Here is a 24348-nt window from a genome sequence, read left to right on the forward strand (position 1 = left end):
TGAAATGGGATTTTCAGCTGAGATGTTTGAGGTCTTTACCTAAGATAAGGTACTATTTTATAATTACATTTATAACTTACTTTATATTTTAATTGGATTAAAAGACTTTTTTCTAGTTTTGTGTTAGTCCTGACCTCTATGGGCTGGGCTTCTCTCAAGTAATTCATGTTCTCCATTATTATTTAGTTGAGGTCAGCAATGACTGTTCCAAACTTCAGCTTTCAATACTTTGCATTTTTCAATGACTTATGCCTTCTTTCTGGCTAACTGGGAGGCTTTTTCTTCATTTTGCTGAAAAGATATTTTTGTGCAGATGGTACACCTATTGAGGGAAACTTTACTTGGGACTTACTTAATGAGGGTCTCTTCAACTATTTCTCTGAGGGTAATCTATAATTTAGGAGAAAGTGCACCACTGTGTTCTTTTTTCAGGACCATTGTGTTCTTTTTTCAGGTGACAAGCATCTGGAGAATAATAAACATAGTCTTCAGTGTAAGGAAAAAAATAAACCAGATTTCACATCACCCTTAGTCACATAAGTTCTTTCTTTTTCTTTTTACTTACCACAACAAAAGAGCAAAAGATGTGAGGCTGAGCAGAGACAAAATATGATCAAGTACCATTTAGACTAGTCTGCTTTCTACCTAAAAGCCAGTGCTGCTAAGTTCCCAACTCATACCCATGTAGGAACATAAGAATTACCGAGCACAGGGATGGGGGCTGTTTAGTTACGTATGTTACAGAAGAGTCCACATAACACACATACCAATCAACCTGGAAGTAAATAAACTCTACCAAAATCCTGTGAAAGCAGATGTATAGAAACTTCCATTAAAGTGGTCTGAAATTTTAAGCTTTGCCAACATTGTTTAACAAAACTATAATATACAAAAGAAACAACAATTTTATGCATATTCTTTTAATAAAGGACATAGGAAGATAAAGTTTATTAGTATTTGCAGGTGTTTCTATAGCAAGACACATGATTTTAAGAATACCATATACAATAATTTGAGCAGATTGGTGGGAAAAAAAGTTATAGCAAATTGGCAAGTTCAGCTTAACTGCAGAGGGTCCAAGTGCCTTTCATATTCTGGCTCTCCAATACATTTAATATATTACCAAGACTAAGTACCAGCTTTCCTTCTGTGTCTCTTTGCTGATTTAGCCAGCAGGGTGACAGCAATCATTCTTTGAATGCGCCTTATCTTATTGGCTTTTTTTTTTTTTTTGCCATCTTTAATTCCATTCCCTACTAAAAATCTGCTTCCTGATATATTGCATTCATTGTCCAGTTTAACTCATTCTGCTGATGGCCACATACCAGCCCACTACAAAGAACAAATTTAATAGTTTCAAACACTGTGCAGGACACAGCTCTAGCCCTTCTGGGGAAACAAACAGCTGTTGATTGCATGCTTTTAGGAGCCACCTCTTCATTATTATATTACATAACCCCTGCATTCAAAAGACTACAACTTAATATGGTACAATTCATTAATTGGTACAATTCATTAATATGGTACAATTGATTAATTGGTACAATTCATTAATATGGTACAATTCATACTTAATATGGTAATTAATTCATTAACAATTAAAGTTAATGAAATGCAGATGTACCATACCTCATAAGTCATTTCCTACTGACTGGATGGAATGCATGAATTTTCTAAGAATGTAGGACTTGTGAAAGGGTCTAACAATTTTGTCTTTTGCACCAAGTACCATAGCTACTCTGGGAGTAGAGGTTTTAGAACGAATAAATGGAGTGTTCTTCATTTGTAGTGGGTGTTGGACTTTTTTTCTAAAAGGAGAGGACAAAGAATCATTCCTTTGAAGTATTTGCTCCTGATGACCAAGCAGCCTGTTTTGGGGGCAGTGTGTGTTGTACATGTGTATGCATACTTGTATGTAGAAACATATGTGTGATGAGAAGTAAAAGGGATAGGCTTTGCATGACTGTTACATTCCTATGAATTGGGGCCATGTTAAATTTCAGGTGCATGTCACAGTAATGTACATTCAATATTCTTAAAACATACCTGCTTGGAATTGTGCTTAATCTCCATTAACCTCAATGACAACACTTTGTGCAATTTGGCATAAACATAGGGAAGCACATTATTTTCCCTGGCAAAGACAGCCCTGAGATTGGGCTCTATGGGTACTAGAGGAGAGAATGGCACTGGCTGATGTCACATAGTGTGAAATACATGTGCTACATGGGACCAGTGTGGGAAAGACATGTAACATTTGTATCACATAGAAAATAACAGTTGCTTAATTGCATACTTTTAGATTTTGGACAAAGTGGAGCTTTTCTGAAATGTGATCCGCCCAAGGTGATCTCAATGTTCTAAGTTGTTCCCCAATAATTCTAGTACTGGGAAGCCAAGTCAGCCTAACAGTGCACTGGACATGATAACCGAGGTCTGCTCCAGACAGCTATGTGCTTTTGGAAGTCACCTCGTTATTTTTTTGCCCTCACCTTTTCCAGATGTACTATACAGAAAATGATTTCTATTTCAAGAACATTGTTGGAATGAATTGAAGAACTTAAAGTAACCTAAACTTTGCAAGAACAAGTCAGCAATGAGAGCATGGAAGAAAAAATGGAGCATACTGTTTTGTTTAGAAATACTGTTATGGTTCAAGTTTTCATTCCAGTCCTTCAATGAAAGACTTATAAGAGCACTAGCGAGTTACATAGCACCTTTCAGTTGTAGGATCCTAACAATGAGTGTCTTATTTTGCAAAAGGTGAGTATGGGTACCAAAAGTTGGGGAATGAGATCCCACAGAGGTTATTTGACAGGGCCCCAAGGAAAACAGGCAATGGAGCCAGGTCAGAATACACTAATTATTGAATGAGCCTCTCTGTCAATCAATAGTCAGTCAGTTGGGGGGAAGCATATGTAGAGTAGTCAATACTGAATTATGTATGGATAGGGGTATTATCAGAGTCTATAAACTAGTGAAATAAAGGTGCTGAGATAGGAATAAGGTTTCTTTCTCCAACCCCCCACCCCCACTTAAAACTGATTTATTTGGCCTTCTGAAGATGATGTAAATCTGTAAGACATTAAACAATCAGCTTTGCATTATAGTTCTCCTGAGCTTTACCCTTCCAGTGCTTCCCTGTAGTTTCTTGACCAAGTCTTTTATAACCTGATTTGTATCAGTGCCAAGTGTTGATACACTCTAGACATCAAAAAAGTTATTGATTCCTTCCTGACTTTGAATCATAGTTAGAAGCTACCCTGCCTAAACCCTTCGCAGAAAAGTATAGATGGGAAAGGAAAGGATTTCTTTGAGGCCCACTGGCTGTAGAGTTAAGTAATAGCTCTATCTTTAGAGAAAGGTGTATTACTATATGAGTAAAACGCAAGGTTTGTCCATCATAAGACCATGTGAATGACTAAATAAGCTTTCAAGAAAAACCTAAACCAGACAGTGTTTTGGAGAGAGAGAGAGGAAGGGGAAAAAATCTTCCCACCTGAACATACATGATTTCATTTGTGAAACCTGGTGTGTATAGTCTTCTACATTGCTTCTTAGCATCTGAGCTTGAGAAATAGTCCCTGACCCTAACAGATTTTGTCATGTCTAGTATTCTCTCAAATGAAATGCTGGCACAATGCATTTAATTTATGCTAAAAGTCTTACCTGGCCCCAAATCACCTAGAGGATCCAAGTGAACAGATTTTTTGTTTCTTTAAATAGCTGAATTGTTCACTTTCTCAGCTCCGCTGGGACCTGAACACCAAATAGTTTCTGGTAGGCAAATTTTCTTTTACTCAAAAAGGTTTTAGTGGAGATTCCTTAGTAAACCTAATGTCCTAAGAGTTCAATTCTTGAAATCTGTGAAATACCTCTCACTCTCACTAATTTCCGAAAGAGCTGGGACTTCTATTGCTGGCAGCTGGGCACTAGAACAATGGCTGATAAATGAAAACCATTAATGCTCTTAGGTATTATTGTTATATATTATAAAGACTCAGCATTAGTGTTCATTCTCGTTGATTCAGGCACTAGGACTAAAAGAAAGGCTGATTATAAATAAATGGGGAAATGAATGTAAACTGTCTTAATGGTTCAACTACCACTAAAGCTAAAAAAAAAAAAAGAAGAAAGAAAGTATTGGCATATTACTATTAGGTTATCATTATCTCTACACTAACCCCTGCTATGAAAACATAGATCTCAAGTGCTAATCCTTAGGCTAATTTCAACTTTGAAACGTTACCGTATGACCAGTATTATAATTAAACCTGAAAATTACCCTTAAGCTCCTTAACAAAATCTATGGTGCATAACTTAGGGTTATAGGTTTTTTTCATCCTAAGAACAATTCATATAGGCAAAAATAAAGCTAAGTAGCAGAGAAAATAATAAAAGTAACTACAGAATTTTACTACAGCCTGACATTAAAAGTCTTTAAAACACCAATACTTATGTTTAATAAAGTTGAAATCTGATCTGATCTTCCCTATTAGCTGTGGGGCTTTCAGGAACATCACACATTTATGACAGAGAACAGGTTTTGCATTGTTGTTCAATTTCCAGTTTGAGGACCTTGATTATTGTGTGTTGATTATGCCTCTTGGCTTTTAGATACCTGATATAGGGATGGTGTTCACAGCCCAGCAAATATTTAAATTGCTATTTAGGGAAAAAAGTAGGACTGAATAAAAACCTTGGATTTTTTTAAACCTTGATTTCACAACACCACAGCAGAATTTTGTGTAAATATGCTGCACATATGCATGCTTATAAATGCACAGGCACACAAGCAGCAAACAGTCTGATTTCCCTTGATACCACAAAGACCCTATAAATATAATTAACAGTCTTTTCAGGGAAGTTAGGAACTACATGGAAGTCTTTTGAATTCCTCTTTACCTGTGAAGAGGAACACAAAGAGCCTCTGGAAAGGTATATATGTTACCTGTAGGTTTTTACAGATTGGGGAGGTAAAATGAAGAAAAAGAGGAAGACTGGCTTGAATTAATTGCTACCAGATTGATGAGTTCAGTTAGTAAATTAAATAACTTGTAAAGTCCTGCAACATCTATCTGCACAGCAAGTATTTGATGGAATGCTTGTGAATTGTGAAGCTTTCAATTCACCATGGTGACTTATTTTGAAGATTAAAATGGTTCCCAACATTGAATTCTGTAAGCCTCATGGGAGATGGAGGGTCCTGGGAATGAAAAAAAGAAATTCACAGATGAGCTGAACAACTGTAAATACCCACACAGTAACATCCATTGACAATATGCAACCATTAAAATTATGTTTATTCAGTTAACATTGAAAAATGCTAAGTGAAAAGAGCAGGATGAAAAATTATATATACAATGTTATAATTATTTTTAACCCAGAAATTGGATCTGGAACAAAAACCTGAGGAAATATGCTAAAACTGTTCAAAGTGGTGGGTTCACAGGTTAATTTATTTTTATTTTCTTTACATTCTACTTGTATTTTCCACATTTTCTTAAGTAAATATATAATTGATAGCACAAAATATTTATTGTTTGAAATTCACAAGAAAATAACGTGATCTTTGAAAGTGGGTAATTCTGAATTTGAATCCTAGCTTTGCTACTTGTTATCTCTGTGACTCTGGACAAGTAACATCAATGGACCTTAGTTTCTTCATCTGTAAAATAAGCACAGTAAAGTCAACCTGAATCAAATCTGGCATATCGTAGGCACTGAAGTAGCTGAAGTAACTCTTATTAGTATAAGCTTTTTGGAAAACAATTCAGCTATATATTTTAAGAGTCTTTGAAATTAAGTTCATACCAGTAACTTTGCTTCTAGGATTCTATCTTATGAAAATGATAATAAGTGAGAAAAAAGATTAATATCCAATGACATTATTGATGACCTTATTCATAATAGTGAAAAATTGGATAAAAAGGGAGTTGGGGGAAATTGGAAGCGGAGGTGAACCATGAGAGACTATGGACTCTGAAAAACAATCTGAGGGTTTTGAAGGGACGGGGGGTGGGAGGTTGGGGTACCAGGTGGTGGGTATTATAGAGGGCATGGATTGCATGAAGCACGGGGTGTGGTGCAAAATAATGAATACTGTTATGCTGGAAATAAAAAAAAAAATCTTAATGTTGGAAAGTAGGAAACTGATTAAATTAGCAGCAGTGCCTTAATATAATAAGAAATTACTATTGGCATTCATGAAAATGCAGAATTCGAAACTGAACACAATATGATCTCAATGTTTAAAAAATATATTCAAAGAAAATGCTGGAAGGGATACAACAAAATATTAACATAAGTTATCCTTAGGTGGTGGAATTATAGGTGATTTTCATTTCTTCACTGTTTTTTCTTGTTATGTTTAATGTACCTTTAAAATTAATTCTAGTGCATTTATTATAAAAGCAATTCATATTCATCATAGAATAACTGAAAAATATAGAGAAGAATAAAGAAAAATAATGACCTATAATTTCAGAGACTGTTTATCATTCTCCCTCCTTCTCATCATTCATTCAACAAATATTTGTTGAATACTTACCATATGCCAGGTATTGTCTTAGGGACTGGCACTAAAATGTAAAGAATACATAGTCCCTGCCCTCAAAGCGCTTACAATCTTTTCAGTTTCGACATGTAAATAAATTATTATAACAGAATAAAAGTGTGCTCATGTTATTATGAGACATAACACTATGTCCAGAATGGACATAGAGCTCAGCTATGTAGGTTAGTCAGTGATGTACCCTGAGTAAATGATGTGGAAGCTGAAACCTGGAAAATAAATATTATACAACCAGATGAAGGATAGTGGAATGGAGGAGGTGGGAGGCTGCTAAGAAAGCATCCCAATCATGGAAAAGAGCAGGGGTGTGTTTTAGGGATTGAAAGCAGTAGAGTGTGGTTCAAGCATAGGGTGTAGGGATAAAACTAGTGGAGAGGAAGCTTTGGAGTTGAGAATTATGGGAGACATGAACAAGGACCAGATCATGAAAGGGCCTGTAAATTGTGTTAAGGAGTTCAGACTATGCTGAGGCTAATGAAAGTCACTATACAGATTTGAGTTTTTAACATCATTCTAGTTGTGATATGGAGAATGGATTGGACAAGGGGTAAGAATGGAGGCAGGGAAACCAGTTAAGAGGCTACTACAGCAATACAGGGGACACATGATCTGGGATCATGGTCATCGGTATAAAAAAGTTCACAGCTTCCAGAGATATTTAGGAAACACAGTCAACACACCTTGGTGATTAACTGGATGTGGGTGGGAGATAAAGGAGTGGGAACAAAATAGGAAAAAGGTTTCAGATGGGAGAAGTTGAAAGGCACTTGGTGATTCAGGTCTGAAGTTCAGGAAAGAGTCCTGGGTTGGAGAAACACATTCAGTAAGTTGTCTCTTTCTCTCTCTCTCTATCTCTGTGTGTGTGGTGTGAGTGTGTATGTGTATATATAATATGTTATTGTGTGTATATATGTGTACTATGAACTTTTATACTTTGCATTTAATCTTGTAACCACCATCTCAGATAGAATACAGCTATTATTTTCATATACTAATTTTGTATGAACACTGGTTTTCATTATTCTAGGGGAAATATTCAAGATGCGATTACTGGGTGATATAGTAAATATATATTTAATAATCAACAAGTCAGGAAATGACAGATGCTGGCGAGGATGCGGAGAAAGGGGAACCCTCCTACACTGTTGGTGGGAATGCAAGCTGGTGCAGCCACTCTGGAAAACAACATGGAGATTCCTCAAAATGTTGAAAATAGAACTGCCCTATGACCCAGCAATTGCACTATATTTAACTTTATAATAAACTTTATAACAAACTGCCAAACTGTTTTCCAGGGTACCTGTGCTATTGTTCATTCCCACCAGAAATGTAGAATTCCTATTATTCTGCATCCCTGTCAACACTTGGAATTATCACTATTTTTTAAAAAATTTACCCATTCTGGGTCATAGTGTAGCTCTATTTTTAAGTTTTTTGAGGAACATCCACACCATTTTCCAAAGTGGCCGCACCAATTTGCATTCCCACCAACAGTGTAAGAGGATTCCTCTTTCTCCACAACTTCTCCAACATTTGTTGTTTCTTGCCTTGCTGTTCATAGAAGCAATGTCCACAATAGCCAAAATGTGGAAAGAGCCAAGATGCCCTTCAACAGACAAATGGATAAAGAAGATGTGGTCCATATGTACAATGGAATATTACTCAGCCATCAGAAAGGATGAATACCCAACTTTTGCATCAACTTGGATGGAACTGGAAAAGATTCTGCTAAGTGAAATAAGTCAGACAAAGTCAATTATCATATGGATCCACTTATTTGTGGAACAAAAGGAATAGCACAGAGGACATTATGAGAAGGGAAAAATTAAGGAGTAGAAATCAGAGTGAGAGACAAACCATGAGATGCTATGGATGTCAGGAAAGAAATGGAGAGTTTTAGAAGGGAGGGGGGTGGCGGGATGGGTGAGCCTTAGTAGGTGTTAAGGAGGCACGGATGGTATGGCGCACTGGATGTTATATACGAACAATGAATCATGAAACACTACATCAAAAACTAATGATGTATGTATGGTGACTAACATAACACACATAAATAAATAAATAAATAAATAAATAAATAAATAAATAAACAAATAAGCAAACAAACCCATTCTAGTATGAGTGTAAAGAATTCTTCTTGCAGTTCTAATTTGCATTCTCCTAAGCTAGTGATGTTGTGCATCCTTTTTTGTGCTTATTTCCACTTTTTCTGGTGAGGTGTCCATTCAAACCTTTTGCCAATATTTTTATTGTGTTTGTTTTCTTATTTTTGAGCTTTTACAGGACTTTACATATAGTCTGGATACAAGTCCTTTAGCGGATACATGTTTTGCAAGTATTTTCTCCCTGTCAGTGGCTTGTCTTTTTATTTTCTTAACAGCGTTCTTTTGAGAAAACATTTTAAATTTTGTTCAAGTCTAAACTGTAAATTTTTCCTTCTGTGTATTTTACTTTTGATGTCATATCTAAGAACTTAAGTCAAAGTGACAACCTAAGTCAAAGTGACAAACGTTTCTCCTACATCTAAGCATTTTATAGTCTTACATTTTACATTTTGTTATATGACCCATTTTGAATTAAGTTTTTATATGTTGTGAAATGTACATATTGTAGTGATGTCCAGTTGTTCTAGCACCATTTGTTGAAAAGACTATATTTTCTCCAGTGAATTACACCGTTGTGCAAAAACCAACAGACCATCCTTCTGTGGGCCTATTTCTGTATTTTTCTTTTTATTCTGTTCCATTGGGTTTATGGGTCTATCCTTTTGCCAAAACCACACTGTCTTGACTACTGTGGAATTATACTATGTCTTAAAATTGGATAGATTTTGTGTTCTGGCTTTGGTTTTCATCCTCAGAACTTTTTTGGCAATTTTAGTTCCCTCACTTTTCCATATAAATTTTAGAATCAGATTGTCTATATCTACAAAAATCCTGCTACAGTTTTAATTGGGATTGCATTAAATCTGTCTACCAATTTGGGGAACACTAAAATCTTAACTATACTGATTCTTCTGACTCATGAACATAGTATATTTCTTTCTTCATTTAGGACTTCTTCAGTCTTTTTCATCAGTGTTCTGAAAGTTTCAGCATGCAGATCTTATATATGATTTGTTAGATTTATATCTGGCTATTTAATTGCTGGAGTTATTGTAGGTGGTACTGTGTCTTTTAATTTTCATTTCCCAATTGCACATTACTAGTGTATAGAAACACAATAGATGCTTGGTGTGTTGATCTTATTTGCTGTGAACTAACTAAACTCACTTATTAGTTCTAAGAGTTTTCATAGATTCTTTGAATTATCTATGTAGACAATCAAGCCATCTGCAAATCAGGATAGTTTTTTTCTTTTCTAGAGTGCCTTTATATCTTTTTCTAGTGCTACTTCATGTTAGGACTTTTAGTATAATGGATAAGAGTGATATGAGAAACTGTATGAAGTTGTGATTAATAGAGGAAAGAACTACTGGTAAGTAATAAGTAGTGAAGATTTTTCAAGCCAGTTTAGGCTGGAGATCATAAACATGTAAACTCAGTTGTGTTTTTTTGTGAAAAGTTGAAATCGGTGTTTATAATCAGTTCTGTTATTTTTGTAGTAATTCTCAGCAGCCTGAGTATAGGAATGGGGAAGGCAGATAGATTGAATCTGGATTTTCTTTTTCTGGCTGAGGCAACAGAGTTAGGGCAATATAAATATTGGCAAGAAATGCCACTTGCAGCAACATGGATAGACCTACAAGGTATGGTGCTAAGTGAAATAAGAGAAAGACAAATACCGTATGATTTCACTCGTATATGGAATTTAAGAAACAAAACAAATGAACAAAGAAAATGATGAACAAAAAACACAGACTCTTAAATACAGAGAACAAACAAGAGGTTGCCAGAGGGAAGGCTGGGGGGAGTGGTGAAATACATAAAGAGCACAAGAGTACAACTTATCTTTTTTGTTTGTTTGTTTGTTTTTAAGAAGAAGACTCTAATATTTTATTTTATTTTTTTATTAATTTTTATTAACATATAAGTTATAAATAATAGCCCCAGGGGTACAGGTCTATGAATTACCAGGTTTACACACTTCACAGCACTCACCATAGCACATACCCTCCCCAATGTCCATAACCCCACCACCCTCTCCCCACCCCCTCCCTTGGCAACCCTGTTTGTTTTGTGAGATTAAGAGTCTCTTATGGTTTGTCTCCCTCCCGATCCCATCTTGTTTCATTTATTCTTTTCCTATCCTCAAACCCCCCACATTTCATCTCCACTTCCTCATATTAGGGAGATCACAATAGTTGTCTTTCTCCGATTGACTTATTTCGATAAGCATGATACCCTCTAGTTCCATCCATGTCATCGCAAATGGCAAGATTTTATTTCTTTTGATGGCTGCATAGTATTCCATTGTGTGTGTGTGTGTGTGTGTGTGTGTGTGTGTGTGTGTGTGTATACCACGTCTTCTTTATCCATTCATCTGTTGATGGACATCTAGGTTCTTTCCATAGTTTGGCTATTGTGGACATTACTGCTATAAACATTCAGGTGCACATGCTCCTTCGGATCACTATGTTTGCATCTTTATGGTAAATACCCAGTACTGCAATTGCTGGGTCATAGGGTAGCTCTATTTTCAACTTTTTGAGGAACCTCCATGCTGTTTTCCAGAGTGGCTGCACTAGCTTGCATTCCCATCAACAGTGTAGGAGGGTCCCCTTTCTCCACATCCTCGCCAGCATCTGTCATTTCCTGACTTGTAAATTTTAGCCATTCTGACTGGTGTGAGGTGGTATCTCTTTGTGGTTTTGATATGTATTTCCCTGACGCTGGGTGATGTGGAACACTTTTTCACATGTCTGTTGGCCATCTGGATGTCTTCTTTGCAGAAATATCTGTTCATGTTCTCTGCCCATTTCTTGATTGGATTATTTGTTCTTTGGGTGTTGAGTTTGATAAGCTCTTTATAGATTTTGGATACTAGCCCTTTATCTGATATGTCATTTGCAAATATCTTGTCCCATTCTTCAGTTGTCTTTTGGTTTTCTTGACTGTTTCCTTTGCTGTGCAAAAGCTTTTGATCTTGATGAAGTCCTAAGAGTTCGTTTTGCCCTTGCTTCCCTTGCCTTTGGCGATGTTCCTAGGAAGAAGTTGCTGTGGCTGAGGTCGAAGAGGTTGCTGCCTGTGTTCTCCTCAAGGATTTTGATGGATTCCTTTCTCACATTGAGGTCCTTCATCCATTTTGAGTCTATTTTCATGTGTGGTATAAGGAAATGGTCCAGTTTCATTTTTCTGCATGTGGCTGTCCAATTTTCCCAACACCATTTGTTGAAGAGACTGTCTTTTTTCCATTGAACATTCTTGCCTGTTTTGTTGAAGATTAGTTGACCATAGAGTTGAGGGTCCATTTCTGGTCTCTCTATTCTGTTCCATGGATCCATGTGTCTGTTTTTTTTTACCGGTACCATACTGTCTTGATGATGACAGCTTTGTAATAGAGCTTGAAGTCTGGAATCGTGATGCCACCAACTTTGGCTTTCTTTTTCAATATTCCTCTAGCTATTCGAGGTTTTCTCTGGTTCCATATAAATTTTAGGATTATTTGTTCCATTTCTTTGAAAAAAAAATGGATGGGACTTTGATAGGGGTTGCATTAAATGTGTAGATTGCTTTAGGTAGCATAGACATTTTCATAATATTTGTTCCTCCAATCCATGAGCATGGAACATTTTTCCATTTTTTTGTGTCCTCCTCAATTTCTTTCATGAGTACTTTATAGTTTTCTGAGTATACATTATTTGCCTCTTTGGTTAGGTTTATTCCTAGGTATCTTATGGTTTTGGGTGCAATTGTAAATGGGATTGAAGGAGTACAACTTATCTTGATGAGCACTGAGTAATGTATACAATTGAACCATACTGTAATAGAACACTGTACTTTATACTTCAAAAATATATTGGTAAGAGAGAAGTTGAAGGCTCTCTCCAGTCAAAGCTAGGTTTATCAATGCTGTAACACGTATTGTTTTGGTTACCAAATAGTATTCCATTGTATGGATATACCACATATTATTTATCTATTTATCAGCAGATTCATGTTAGGGTTGTTTCCACATTTTGGCCACTATGAATAAAGCTGCTGTGAACATTCATGTGGAAGTTTTGTGAGGACATATGTTTTCATTTCTCTTCATTATATACAAGGACTAGAATTTCTGGATCATATGGTATTTCGATGCTTAACATTTTGAAAGAGTGTGAAACTTTTCTAAAGTGAATTAACCATTTAATACTCCAATCAGTAATGTATGAGGTTTCTGATTTTTCCAGATCATTGTCAACACTTGTGATTATCTGTATTTTGGATCCTAGTGGATATTAAGTGGTATCTTGCACTTTTGATTTGAATTCCTCTAATGGCTAATAGTGTTAAGCATTTTTCATGTGCTTATTGATCATTTACACATGGAGAAATGTCTATTCAGATCCTTTGTCATTTTTTAAAAATTGTCTTTTCTTTTTATTATAGAATTGTAAAATTTCTTTATATATTCTGCATACAAATCTCTTATCAGATATTTAATTCACAAATATTTTCTCCTCAAAGGCCATATATATATGATGACCATGGGGTCATGAATTATGTGGGATGTCCAAAATAGGTCTATAGAGACAGAAAGGTAGAGTAGTAGTTATCAAGTAGTGGGAATGGAAGAATGGAAGAATGAGTGCTTAAGAGTATGGAGTTTCTAAATGTTCTAAATTAATTGCAATGATGGTTGTACAACTCTGTGACTATCCTAAAAACCAGTGAATTGTACATTTTAAGTCATCAAATTATATGGTATTGTGAGTTATAGCACAATAAAGCTGATAAAAATGTAATTTTAAAATTAAACTGCATTATATAGCTTTTTAATGTAACTCTATTAATCGTTCTTCAAAATAGTTAGTTTTAATGGTGCAAACTATTTCATCATAATAATGGAATAATTTCTTCACCATTCCTCTATTGTTAGATATTTAGTTTTTTTCTATTTTTCTGGTATTATGATAAATTGATAATTCATAGTTTTGTAGATCTCGGATTATTTCATTAAAATACTTTCCTAAAATTTGGTTACCAAATAAAATTGTATGACCGTTTTGTGGTTTTTATAAATGTTATTAAATTACCATAAAAATGATGTATGAATTTAAACTTATATCAGCAGTAAAGAAGATACCTGTTTCAACATGTCTTTATCAATACTAAGTACTATAATTTATAAAAATTGGTTGCTTTAGTAGACAAAAATTGATATTTTGGGCTATTTTAATTTGCGTTCTTTCTAATGAAGTTGAACAATTTTCATGTTTATTCTTCATCTAAACTTTCATTTTTTATTGCCCATTTTCTAATGGTTCTATTTTTTACCTTTCTGATTTGCAGTATCTTTGTAAATTAAGGATATTAAATTTTGAGTATTATATGTTTTGCAAATGTTTCTACTAGGTTTTTTTTTTGTTTTGAAGGAAGTATTTAGAATCAGTGCTTTCTGTGTAAAAATTAAGGCAGTAATTTCTTTTTTACCTACAAAAACTTGAAGCAAAATTTAAAAATATGTTAACATTTGTTAATTTTAAGTTATAAATAAATGGGTATTTAAAAATTTGGGGGAGATGGAGTGTTATGCACATGAATTCTATGTAAGGTCTATAGAAAGGGAAACACAGTATAAGGGCTATTAGTCAAGTTTATAAATTATATATAGAATTTCTACTTATGTGAATAATATGAGGGTGAGGAAATTAACAACTTGTTCACCAGAGTAAAAACTTACTTCTTTTCGAGTCTGCTTCCAAGCCTGTCTCTTAGCAGTCCAGGTAACCCTCTAGGTACCTTCCTCAAAATACTGACCTGAGAGATGCAGGAAATGTGTAAACCACTATGTTTCTGTTTCCACGGTGAGAGATGATGAAGCTTCTGGATAACCTGTAAGGTTGAAAAGTGAAGGTGATCAAATAACCCTTTCTTTTATATTGGTGGATATTCATTCACTGGTATATTTCCTTTTGGTTCAATCCCTGTAGACAGCAGATATCTGGAGATCTCTAAAGACTGGTATGTTATACCAAAGCATTTGTAACCAGTTGAGATATTCACATTCTAAGAGCAGTCAGGTTGATGTAGTATAAAACAAGATTATCTTATTTATAAGCATTATCTGATCTATAATACCGGCAGGTATTAGACTTAGCTGTGATAACAACTCAACATCATCTGGCTTTAATGGGATGCTTGGGTCTTGCTACTCACAAAATTGCCTTATCTCATGTTTTTCAATTGGATGTTACTGGAATAGCTATTAAAGTACTTTGGTGTTGTGTTTCAAAAAGGAATGAGGCATCTAGAAAGTAAGAGGCTTTGGAATTAACAAGCAACATCATTTATGGTACAAATGTTTTTGTCTCCTATCTGAGCATTTCGGGTGAGTAAAGTATACTCTGCATCAGCTAGCTTAATGTACAAATAATCACTTTCTTTATACTCTTTACATAATAATATACTTGGCAGTTTGAGATTTAAAAAAAAGTTGACGGGGGGAAGGAAAGTGGTGGTGGAATAGGGGGACCCTAGGCATGTCTTATTCCATGAACACAATGAGATAACTATCAAATCATTCAAAGTACCCCAGAAGTAGAACTGAAGACTGACAGAAAAAACTCCACAACTTAAGAAAGAGAAGATGTCACACTGAAAAAGGTAGGAAGTGGGGAGACATGGTATGGGGGAGAAACAGATCACAGGTGCTGCAGAGGGGAGGGAGTCATGGTCATTGAGAAGGGGAAGAGAGAGAAAGGAACACAGGGGAATGCATAAGAATGTTTCCCCAAAGCCACTGGCTTGGAAAAGAGGAGGGACTGAATTTCATGAGTTCTTGCAAAGAGTAGAGCTTAAAGCCTCAAAATTTAAAAGTCAGCCAGCTTGGCTGAGACAGAGCCTGGAGCGTACTTTGCTGTTCCTGGAGAGAAGGCAAGCAAACAATGCAGGGGCAGAGGGTGTGGAAACAATGATCTGAAGAATACCTGAGGCATATAGAGGAGAGATTATTTGCTCTTCTCAGAGCACCACACTGAGCGCCAGCATCCACAGAGGTGCCTCTCTAGGACAAAGGAGCTGGCTTGTATCATTTTTCTACCCTGTCCATCAGCATAAATAGAGAATCCCCTGGGGTAAACACAGAAGTTCCAACAAGCCCCATACACTTGCATACTGGTAGGACTGCCCTTCTCAATCACACTTGCCTCAGTCCCAGTGCAGCGAGCCCCTCCCCAAAAGGATCAGCACAAACCCCTAGCCAGACCATGTCTCTCAACCACAGAGTTCTGCAGGGCCTCAGTTCTGGTGGAGGTGGTTTCAGATCTCATTTCACAAGAAGACCAGAGCATACCTATCTAAAACTCACCTCATTCAGGACAGGAATCAAACACTGCCCACTGGAGGTAAGTAGAGCCTCTGCAGATGACTGGCCTGAAGGACAGAGAAGCCTAAACACAACAGCAGAGTATACGAAGCACACATCAGGGACTCCTTGAAGGCCCAGGCCCTGGGTACTACATGACCCCATTGTCATAAGGCCATTACATTCAGGAAAAGAAAACATAACTGGCTTTTCCAACACAGAGATGAAGGTAGAGACTTAGACAAAACATAAACATGGAGGAATTTATCCTAAATGAAAGAATAAGATAAGGCCAGCCAGAGATGTAAATACAGCAGATATAAGTAAGATGCCTGATGGCAAATTTGAAGCAAGAATTATTTATATGAATACTCACTGGGCTTGAGAAAAGAAAGGAAGACATTAGGGAATCCTTACCACAGAGAAAAGTGTTAAAAAAAACAATCAATCAGAAAGGAAAAATACAATAAATAAGATTGGAAACAGGCTTGATGTAATGAACAATAGACTTCAAGAAGAAGAGGAATGAGGGACACCTGGGTGGCTCAGTTGGTTAAGCGGCTGCCTTCGGCTCAGGTCATGGTCCCAGAGACCTGGGATCGAGTCCCACATCGGGCTCCTTGCTCCGCGGGGAGCCTGCTTCTCCCTCTGCCTCTCTGTCTGCCTGTGCGCTCTCTCTCTCTCTCACAAATAAATAAAATCTTAAAAAAAAAAAAGAAGAGGAATGAATCAGTGACCTAGAAGACAAAAGAATGAAAAGTAATGAAGGTGAACAAAAGAGGGAAAGAAGAATTATGCAACACAAGAATAGACTTAAGGGACTCATGACTTCATCAAACACAACAACATTCTTATTATAGGAGTCCTAAAGAAGAGAGAGAAAAGGGGGCCGAAAATTTATTTGAAAAAATAATAGCTGAAAATGTCTCTAACCTGGGTAAGGAATGAGATATCCAGATCCAGGAGGCTAAGAAAATTCCCATCAAAATCAACAAAAGCATGCTAACACTTTTCATTTCATAATTAAATTTGCAAAATATAGGGATAAAGATAAAAATCTTAAATCAACAAGACAAAAGAAGTCCTTAACTTATAAGGGAAAAACCATAAGGCTAGCTGGGGATGTCTCAACAGAAACTTGGCAAGTGACAAGAAAGTGGCATGATGCATTAAAAGTACTGAATGGGAAAACTGGCAGCCAAGACTACTCTATCCAAGGCTATCATTCAGAACAAAGAGATAAGGAGTTCCCCAGGAAAAAAAAACAACAACACTAAAGGAGTTCATGACCCCAAACCCGTCCCACAAGAAATATTAACAGGGACTCTTTGAGTGGAAAGGAAAAAGCCAAAAATGATAAAGATAAGAAAGGAGGGGTGTCTAGGTGGCACAGTCAGTTGAGCATCTGACTCTTGTTATGGCTCAGGTCATGATCTCAGGGTTGTGAGATGGAACCCTGTGTTGGGCTCCATGCTCAGCACAGAGTCTGCTTAAGACTCTCCCACTGTCCCTCCCCTCCATGCTTTCTCTAAAATAAGTAAATAAATCTTTAAAAAAAGACAAGGGTCAGAGAAAATCTCTAGACACTATGATAAAACAAGTAATAAACTGGTATTAAATATATATCTCTCAATAATTACTCTGAATGTAAATGCACTAAACATTCCAATCAAAAGACATAGGGTGACATATCTTGAAAGAAGTTTCCTTTGCCTTTGGAGACGTATCTTGAAAGAAGTTGCTGTGGCTAATATCCAAGGGATTACTGCCTATGTTCTCCTCTAGGATTCTGATGGATTCCTGTCTCACATTGAGGTCTTTTATCCATTTTGAGTTTATCTTTGTGTACGGTGTAAGAGAATGGTCGAGTTTCATTCTTCTACATATAGCTGCCCAGTTTTCCCAGCACCATTTATTGAAGAGACTGTCTTTTTTCCACTGTATATTTTTTCCTGTTTTGTTGAAGATTATTTGACCATAGAGTTGAGGGTCCATATCTGGGCTCTCTACTCTGTTCCACTGGTCTCTGTGTCTGTTTTTATGCCAGTACCATGTTGTCTTGGTGATCACAGCTTTGTAGTAAAGCTTGAAATCAGGTAACAGGATGCCCCCCATTTTATTTTTGTTTTTCAACATTTCCTTAGCGATTTGGGGTCTCTTCTGATTCCATACAAATATTTGGATTATTTGCTCCAGCTCTTTGAAGAATACCGGTGGAATTTTGATCGGAATAACATTAAAGGTATAGATTGCTCTAGGCAGTATAGACATTTTAACAATGTTTATTCTTCCGATCCAAGAGCATGGAATGGTCTTCCATCTTTTTGTGTCTTCTTCAATTTCTTTCATGAGTGTTCTGTAGTTCCTCAAGTACAGAATCTTTACCTCTTTGATTAGGTTTATCCCCAGGTATCTTATGGTTCTTGGTGCTATAGTAAATGGAATCGATTCTCTAATTTCCCTTTCTGTATTTTCATTATTAGTGTATAAGAAAGCCACTGATTTCTGTACATTGACTTTGTATCCTGCCACGTTGCTGAATTGTTGTATGAGTTCTAGTAGTTTGGGGGTGGAGTCTTTTGGGTTTTCCATATAAAGAATCATGTCATCTGCAAAGAGAGAGAGTTTGACTTCCTCATTACCAATTTGGATACCTTTTATTTCTCTTTGTTGTCTGATTGCTGTTGCTAGGACTTCTAATACTATGGTGAACAAGAGTGGTGAGAGTGGGCATCCTTGTCGTATTCCTGATCTCAGTGGGAAGGCTGCAGGCTTTTTCCCATTGAGGATGATATTTGCTGTGGGTCAACTTTTGGGACTTCATCAAAATCAAAAGCTTCTGCACAGCAAAGGAAACAGTCAACAAAACAAAGAGGCAACCCATGGAATGGGAGAAGATATTTGCAAATGACAGTACAGACAAAAAGTTGATATCCAAGATCTATAAAGAACTCCTCAAACTCAACACACACAAAACAGACAATCATATCAAAAAATGGGCAGAAGATATGAACAGACACTTATCCAATGAAGACATACAAATGGCTATCAGACGCATGAAAAAATGTTCATCATCACTAGTCATCAGGGAGATTCAAATTAAAACCACATTGAGATATCACCTTACACCAGTTAGAATGCCCAAAATTAGCAAGACAGGAAACAACATGTGTTGGAGGGGATGTGGAGAAAGGGGAACCCTCTTCCACTGTTGCTGGGACTGCAAATTGGTGCAGCCTCTTTGGAGAACAGTGTGGAGATTCCTCAAGAAATTAAAAATAGAACTTCCTTATGACCCTGCAATTGCACTCCTGGGTATTTACCCCAAAGATACAGATGTCGTGAAAAGAAGGGCCATCTGTCCCCCAATGTTTATATCAGCAATGGCCACGGTCGCCAAACTGTGCAAAGAACCAAGATGCCCTTCAATGGACGAATGGATAAGGAAGATGTGGTCCATATAAACTATGAAGTATTATGCCTCCATAAGAAAGGATGAATACCCAACTTTTGCAGCAACATGGACGGGAGTGGAAGAGATTATGCTGAGTGAAATAAGTCAAGCAGAGAGAGTCAATTATCATATGGTTTCACTTATTTGTGGAGCATAACAAATAGCATGGAGAAATGGGGAGCTAGAGAGGAGAAGGGAGTTGGGGGAAATTGGAAGGGGAGGTGAACCATGAGAGGCTATGGACTCTGAAAAACAATCTGAGGGTTTTGAAGGGGCGGGTGGTGGGAGGTCGGGGTACCAGGTGGTGGGTATTATAGAGGGTACAGATTGCATGGAGCACTGGCTGTGGTGAAAAATAATGAATACTGTTATGCTGAAAATAAATAAAAAATAAATTTAAAAGAAAGTAAAAAAAAAGACATAGGGTGTCAGATGGATAAGAAAAAAAAAAAAGACTTATCTATTTGTTGGCTGTAAGAGACTCACTTTAGACCTAAAGACACAAGAAGATTGAAAGTCAGGAGACGAAGAAAAATTTATGTCACAAATGGATGTCAAAAGAAAGCTGGAAAGAAACACATTTTTAAAAGATTTATTTATTTATTTTAGAGAGATGGTGGGGTAGGGACAGAGGTAAAATATCTCAAGTAGACTCTTCACTGAGCATGGAGCCTGACACGAGGCCCAATCATATAGCTCTGAGATCATGACCTGAGCCAAAATCAAGAACCAGATGCTTAACCAACTGCGCCACCCCGGTGCCCCAAGGAAGTACTTATATCATACAAACTAGACTTTATTTTTTTTCAATATTTATTTGTTTATTTTATAGAGAGCATGAGTGGGGGGCGGGTTGGGAAGGCCAGAGGGAGAAGGAGAGAGTAAATCTCAAGCAGACTCCCCACTGAGCGAGGAGCCTGATGTGGAGCTTGATCTTAGGACTCTGAATCATGACCTGAGCTGAAATCAAGAGTCAGATGATTAACTGACTGAGCCACCCAGGTGACACGAGACAAACTAGACTTTAAAAGAAAAACTGTAACAAAAGATGAAGAAGGGCCCTATACAATCATAAAGGGGACAATCCAACACAAAGATCCAAAAATTTGATGTATTTATATACCCAACATGGGAGTACCAAAATGCATAAAACACTTAATATCAAACATAAAGGAAATAAATGATAAAAATACAATAATATTAGGGAACTTTAATACTCTACTTACATCAATGGACAAATCATCTATACAGAAAATAAACCAGGAAACATGGTTTTGAATGACACACTAGACCAGATGGACTCAACAGATATATATATAACATTCCACCATAAAACAGCAGCATACACATTTTTTCAAGTGTACATGGGCCCAACAGAATAGACAACATACTAGGTCACAAATCTGGCCTCAAGAAATACTACGAGATTGAAGTGGTTACATGCAACCTTACTGACCACAATGCTATGAAAGTAGAAGTCAACCACAAGAAAAAATTTGGAAAGATCACAAATACATGGAGGTTAAACAATATGCTACTAAACAATGAATGGGCCAATAAGGAAATTAAAGAGGAAATTTAAAAATACATGGAAACAAATGAAAATGAAAACCTGACTGTCCAAAACCTTTGGGAGGCAATCACAAGCGATCACAAGAGGGATGTGTATACCAATAAAGGCCTAATTCAAGAAGCAAGAAAAATATCCAATCACAACCTAACCTTACACCTAAAGGAGCTAGAAAAAGAACAACAAACGAAGCCTAAATCCAGTAGAAGGAGGAAATAATAAAGATTAGATCACTAATGAGTGATATAGAAACTAAGAAAATAATAGAACAGATCAATGAAACCAGAAGGTAGTTCTTTGAAAACATTAATAAAATTGACAACCGTCTTGCTAGACTTACCAAAATAAAAGAGAAAGGACCCAAATAAATAAAATCACAAATGTGAGAGGATAAGAAACAACCAACACCACAGAAATCCAAACAATTATGAGAATATTATGAAAAAAATAATGCCAACAAACTGGGCAATCTGGAAGAAGAGGATAAATTCCTAGAAACATATAAACTACCAAAACTGTAACAGGAAGAAATAGAAAACTTGAACACACAAATAACCAGCAAAGAAACTGAATCAGTAATCAAAAAAATCTCCCAAATAACAAAAGTTGAGGACCAGATGGCTTCCCAGAGGAATTCGACCAAACATTTGAAGAATAGTTAGTACTTATTCTTCTCAAACTATTCAAAAAAATAGAAATGGGAGGAAAATTTCCAAACTCATTCTATGAGACCAGCATTACCCTGACATCAAAACCAGAGGGAGATACCACTGAAAAAGAAAAATACAGGCCAATATCCCTGGTGAACATGGAGGCAAAAATTGTCAATAAAATACTAGCAAACCAAATCCAACAATAATTTAAAAGAATAATTCACAATGATCAATTTGGATTTATTTATGGGTTGCGAGGATGGTTCAATATTCACAAATCAATCAGTATGATGCACCACAATAAATGAAAGGATAAGAATCATATGATCATTTGAATAGATGCATAAAAATTCATTTAACAAAGTTCAACATCCATTCATGATAACAAGCCTCAACAAAGTAGGTTTAGATGGAACATACCTCAACATAATAAAGGCCATACATGAAAAACCCAAGGTTAACATCATACTCAATGGGGAAAAACTGAGAGCTTTACTTCTATGGAGGGGAACAAGACAGGGATGTCTATTCTCACTACTGTAATTTAACATAATATTCGAAGTCCAAGCCACAGCTATCAGACAACAGAAAGAAATAAAAGACATCCATATCAGCAAGGAAGTAGTAAAATGTTTACTATTTACAGATGATATAATTTGTATAGAAAACTTTAAAGACTCTACCCCCCCCTCAAAAAATAAAAAAACCTACTAGAACTGATACACAAAACACAGGATACAAAATCAATATACAGAAATATATTGCATTCCCATACACAATAATGAATCAGCAGAAAGAGAAACCAAGGAATCAATCCCATTTATAACTTCACCCAAACCCGTAAGATACCTAGGAATAAACCTAACCAAAGAGGTGAAAGACCTGCACTCTGAAAACTAGAAAATACCAATGAAAGAAATTGAAGATGACCCAAAGAAATAGAAAGACATCCCATGCTCTTGGATTGGAAGAAAAATATTCTTAAAATGTCCATACAACCCAAAGCAATCTATGCATTTAATGCAATTCTTATCAAAACACCACCAGCATTTTTTATAGAGCTAGAACAAACAATCATAAAATTTGTATGGAACCACGAAAGACTCTGAAGAGCCAAAAAAATCTAAAAAGAAAAGCAAAGTTGGAGGCATCACAATTCTGCACTTCAAGTTACATTACAAAGCTGTAGTGATCCAGACACTATGGCACTGGCACAAAATTATAGACACAGATCAATGGAAGAGAAGAGAAAACCCAGAAATGAGCCCACAACTATATGGTAAATTAATCTTTGACAAAGTATGGAAGATTATCCAATGGAAAAAAAGACAGCACCTTTAACAAATGATGTTGGGAAAACTGGACAGAGAGAAACAAAAGAATGAAATTGGACCACTTTTTTACACCAAAAATTAAAACAAATTAAAAATGGATTAAAGACCTAAAGGTGAGACCTGAAACTGTAAAAATCATAGAAAAGAATACAGGAAGTAACCTCTTTGACATTAGCTGTATCAAATTCTTCCTGGTATGTCTCCTGAGGCAAGGGAAACAAATGAAAACAAACAAACAAGCAAAACTATTGGGACTTCTCAAAATAAGCTTCTGCACAATGAAGGCAGCAGTCAACAAAACTAAAAGGCAACCTATGGAATGGGAGAAGATATTTGCAAAATCACTGTCAGATAAAGGATTAGTATCCAAAATGTATAATGAACTTATAAAATATAACACCAGAAACAAGGAATCCAGTTAAAAATGGGCCGAAGTCTTGAGTAGGTCTTTTTTCTGAGGAAGACATCCAGTTGGCCAATAGATACATGAAAATCACTGATCATCCAGAAAATGAAAATCAAAACTACAATAAGATATCACCTCACACCTGTCAGAAAGGCTAAAATCAGCAACATGAGAAACAGCTAATGTTGGCAAAGGTGTGGAGGTGGGAAAGGGGAATCCTCCTGCACCACAGGTAGGAATGCAAACTGCTGCATCCACTGTGGAAAGGAATATGCAGGTTCCTCAAAAAGTTAAAAGTAGAAATACCCTACAATCCAGCAACTGCACTCCTAGGTATTTTCTCAAAGAATACAAAAAATAGGAATTCAAGGGGATACATGCACCCCAATGTTTATGGCAGCATAATCTACAATAGCTAAATTATGGAAATAGTGGAAACAGCCCAAGGGTTCATTAATAGATGAACGGAGAAAGAAGATGTGAAGTGTGTGTGTGTGTGTGTGTGCGCGCGCGTGCACGCGTGTACAATGGAATATTACTCAGCCATAAAAAAGAATTAAATCTTGCCATTTGCAATGACATGGATGGAGCTAGACCAGTATCATGGTAAGGGAAATAAGTTTGTCAGAGAAAGAGAAATATCATATGATTTCACTCATATGTGGAATTTAAGAAAGAAAACAAATAAGAAAAAGAAAGAGAGAGAGAGAGAGAGAGGCAAACCAAGAAGTAGGTGCTTAAGTAAGAGAAGAAACTAATGGTTACCAGAAAGCAGGTGGGTGGGAGAATGGGTTAAATAGGTGGTGGGGACTAAGGAGTACTCTTGTTATGAGCACAGGATGATATACAGAATTGTTGAATCACTATATCATATTCCTGAAGCTAATATTACACTGTATCTTCACTAGAA

At 36.4% G+C, this 24348-nt stretch overlaps 1 protein-coding gene across 2 annotated transcripts in view; it reads right to left on the reverse strand.

Annotated features, from left to right (window-relative positions):
- Positions 1–1218: 1218 nt before the first annotated feature.
- Positions 1219–24348, reverse strand: part of ZDHHC15 (zinc finger DHHC-type palmitoyltransferase 15) — a 192731-nt gene continuing 169601 nt past the window's right edge. Inside the window, exons 11-13 of one of the 2 annotated variants that reach the window (XM_032329658.1) lie at positions 16025–16089; positions 14476–14550; positions 1219–5206 (exon numbers count right to left, since the gene is read on the reverse strand). In XM_032329658.1, coding sequence (XP_032185549.1) covers positions 5129–5206; positions 14476–14550; positions 16025–16089 — 218 coding nt within the window. In that variant the 3' untranslated portion in view covers positions 1219–5128. The remainder of the gene's footprint in view (positions 5207–14475; positions 14551–16024; positions 16090–24348) is intronic. The other variant, XM_032329659.1, reaches the window with a different exon arrangement.

Source organism: Mustela erminea, chromosome X (genome assembly GCF_009829155.1).
Source record: "Mustela erminea isolate mMusErm1 chromosome X, mMusErm1.Pri, whole genome shotgun sequence".
Classification (NCBI taxonomy): Eukaryota; Metazoa; Chordata; class Mammalia; order Carnivora; family Mustelidae; genus Mustela; species Mustela erminea.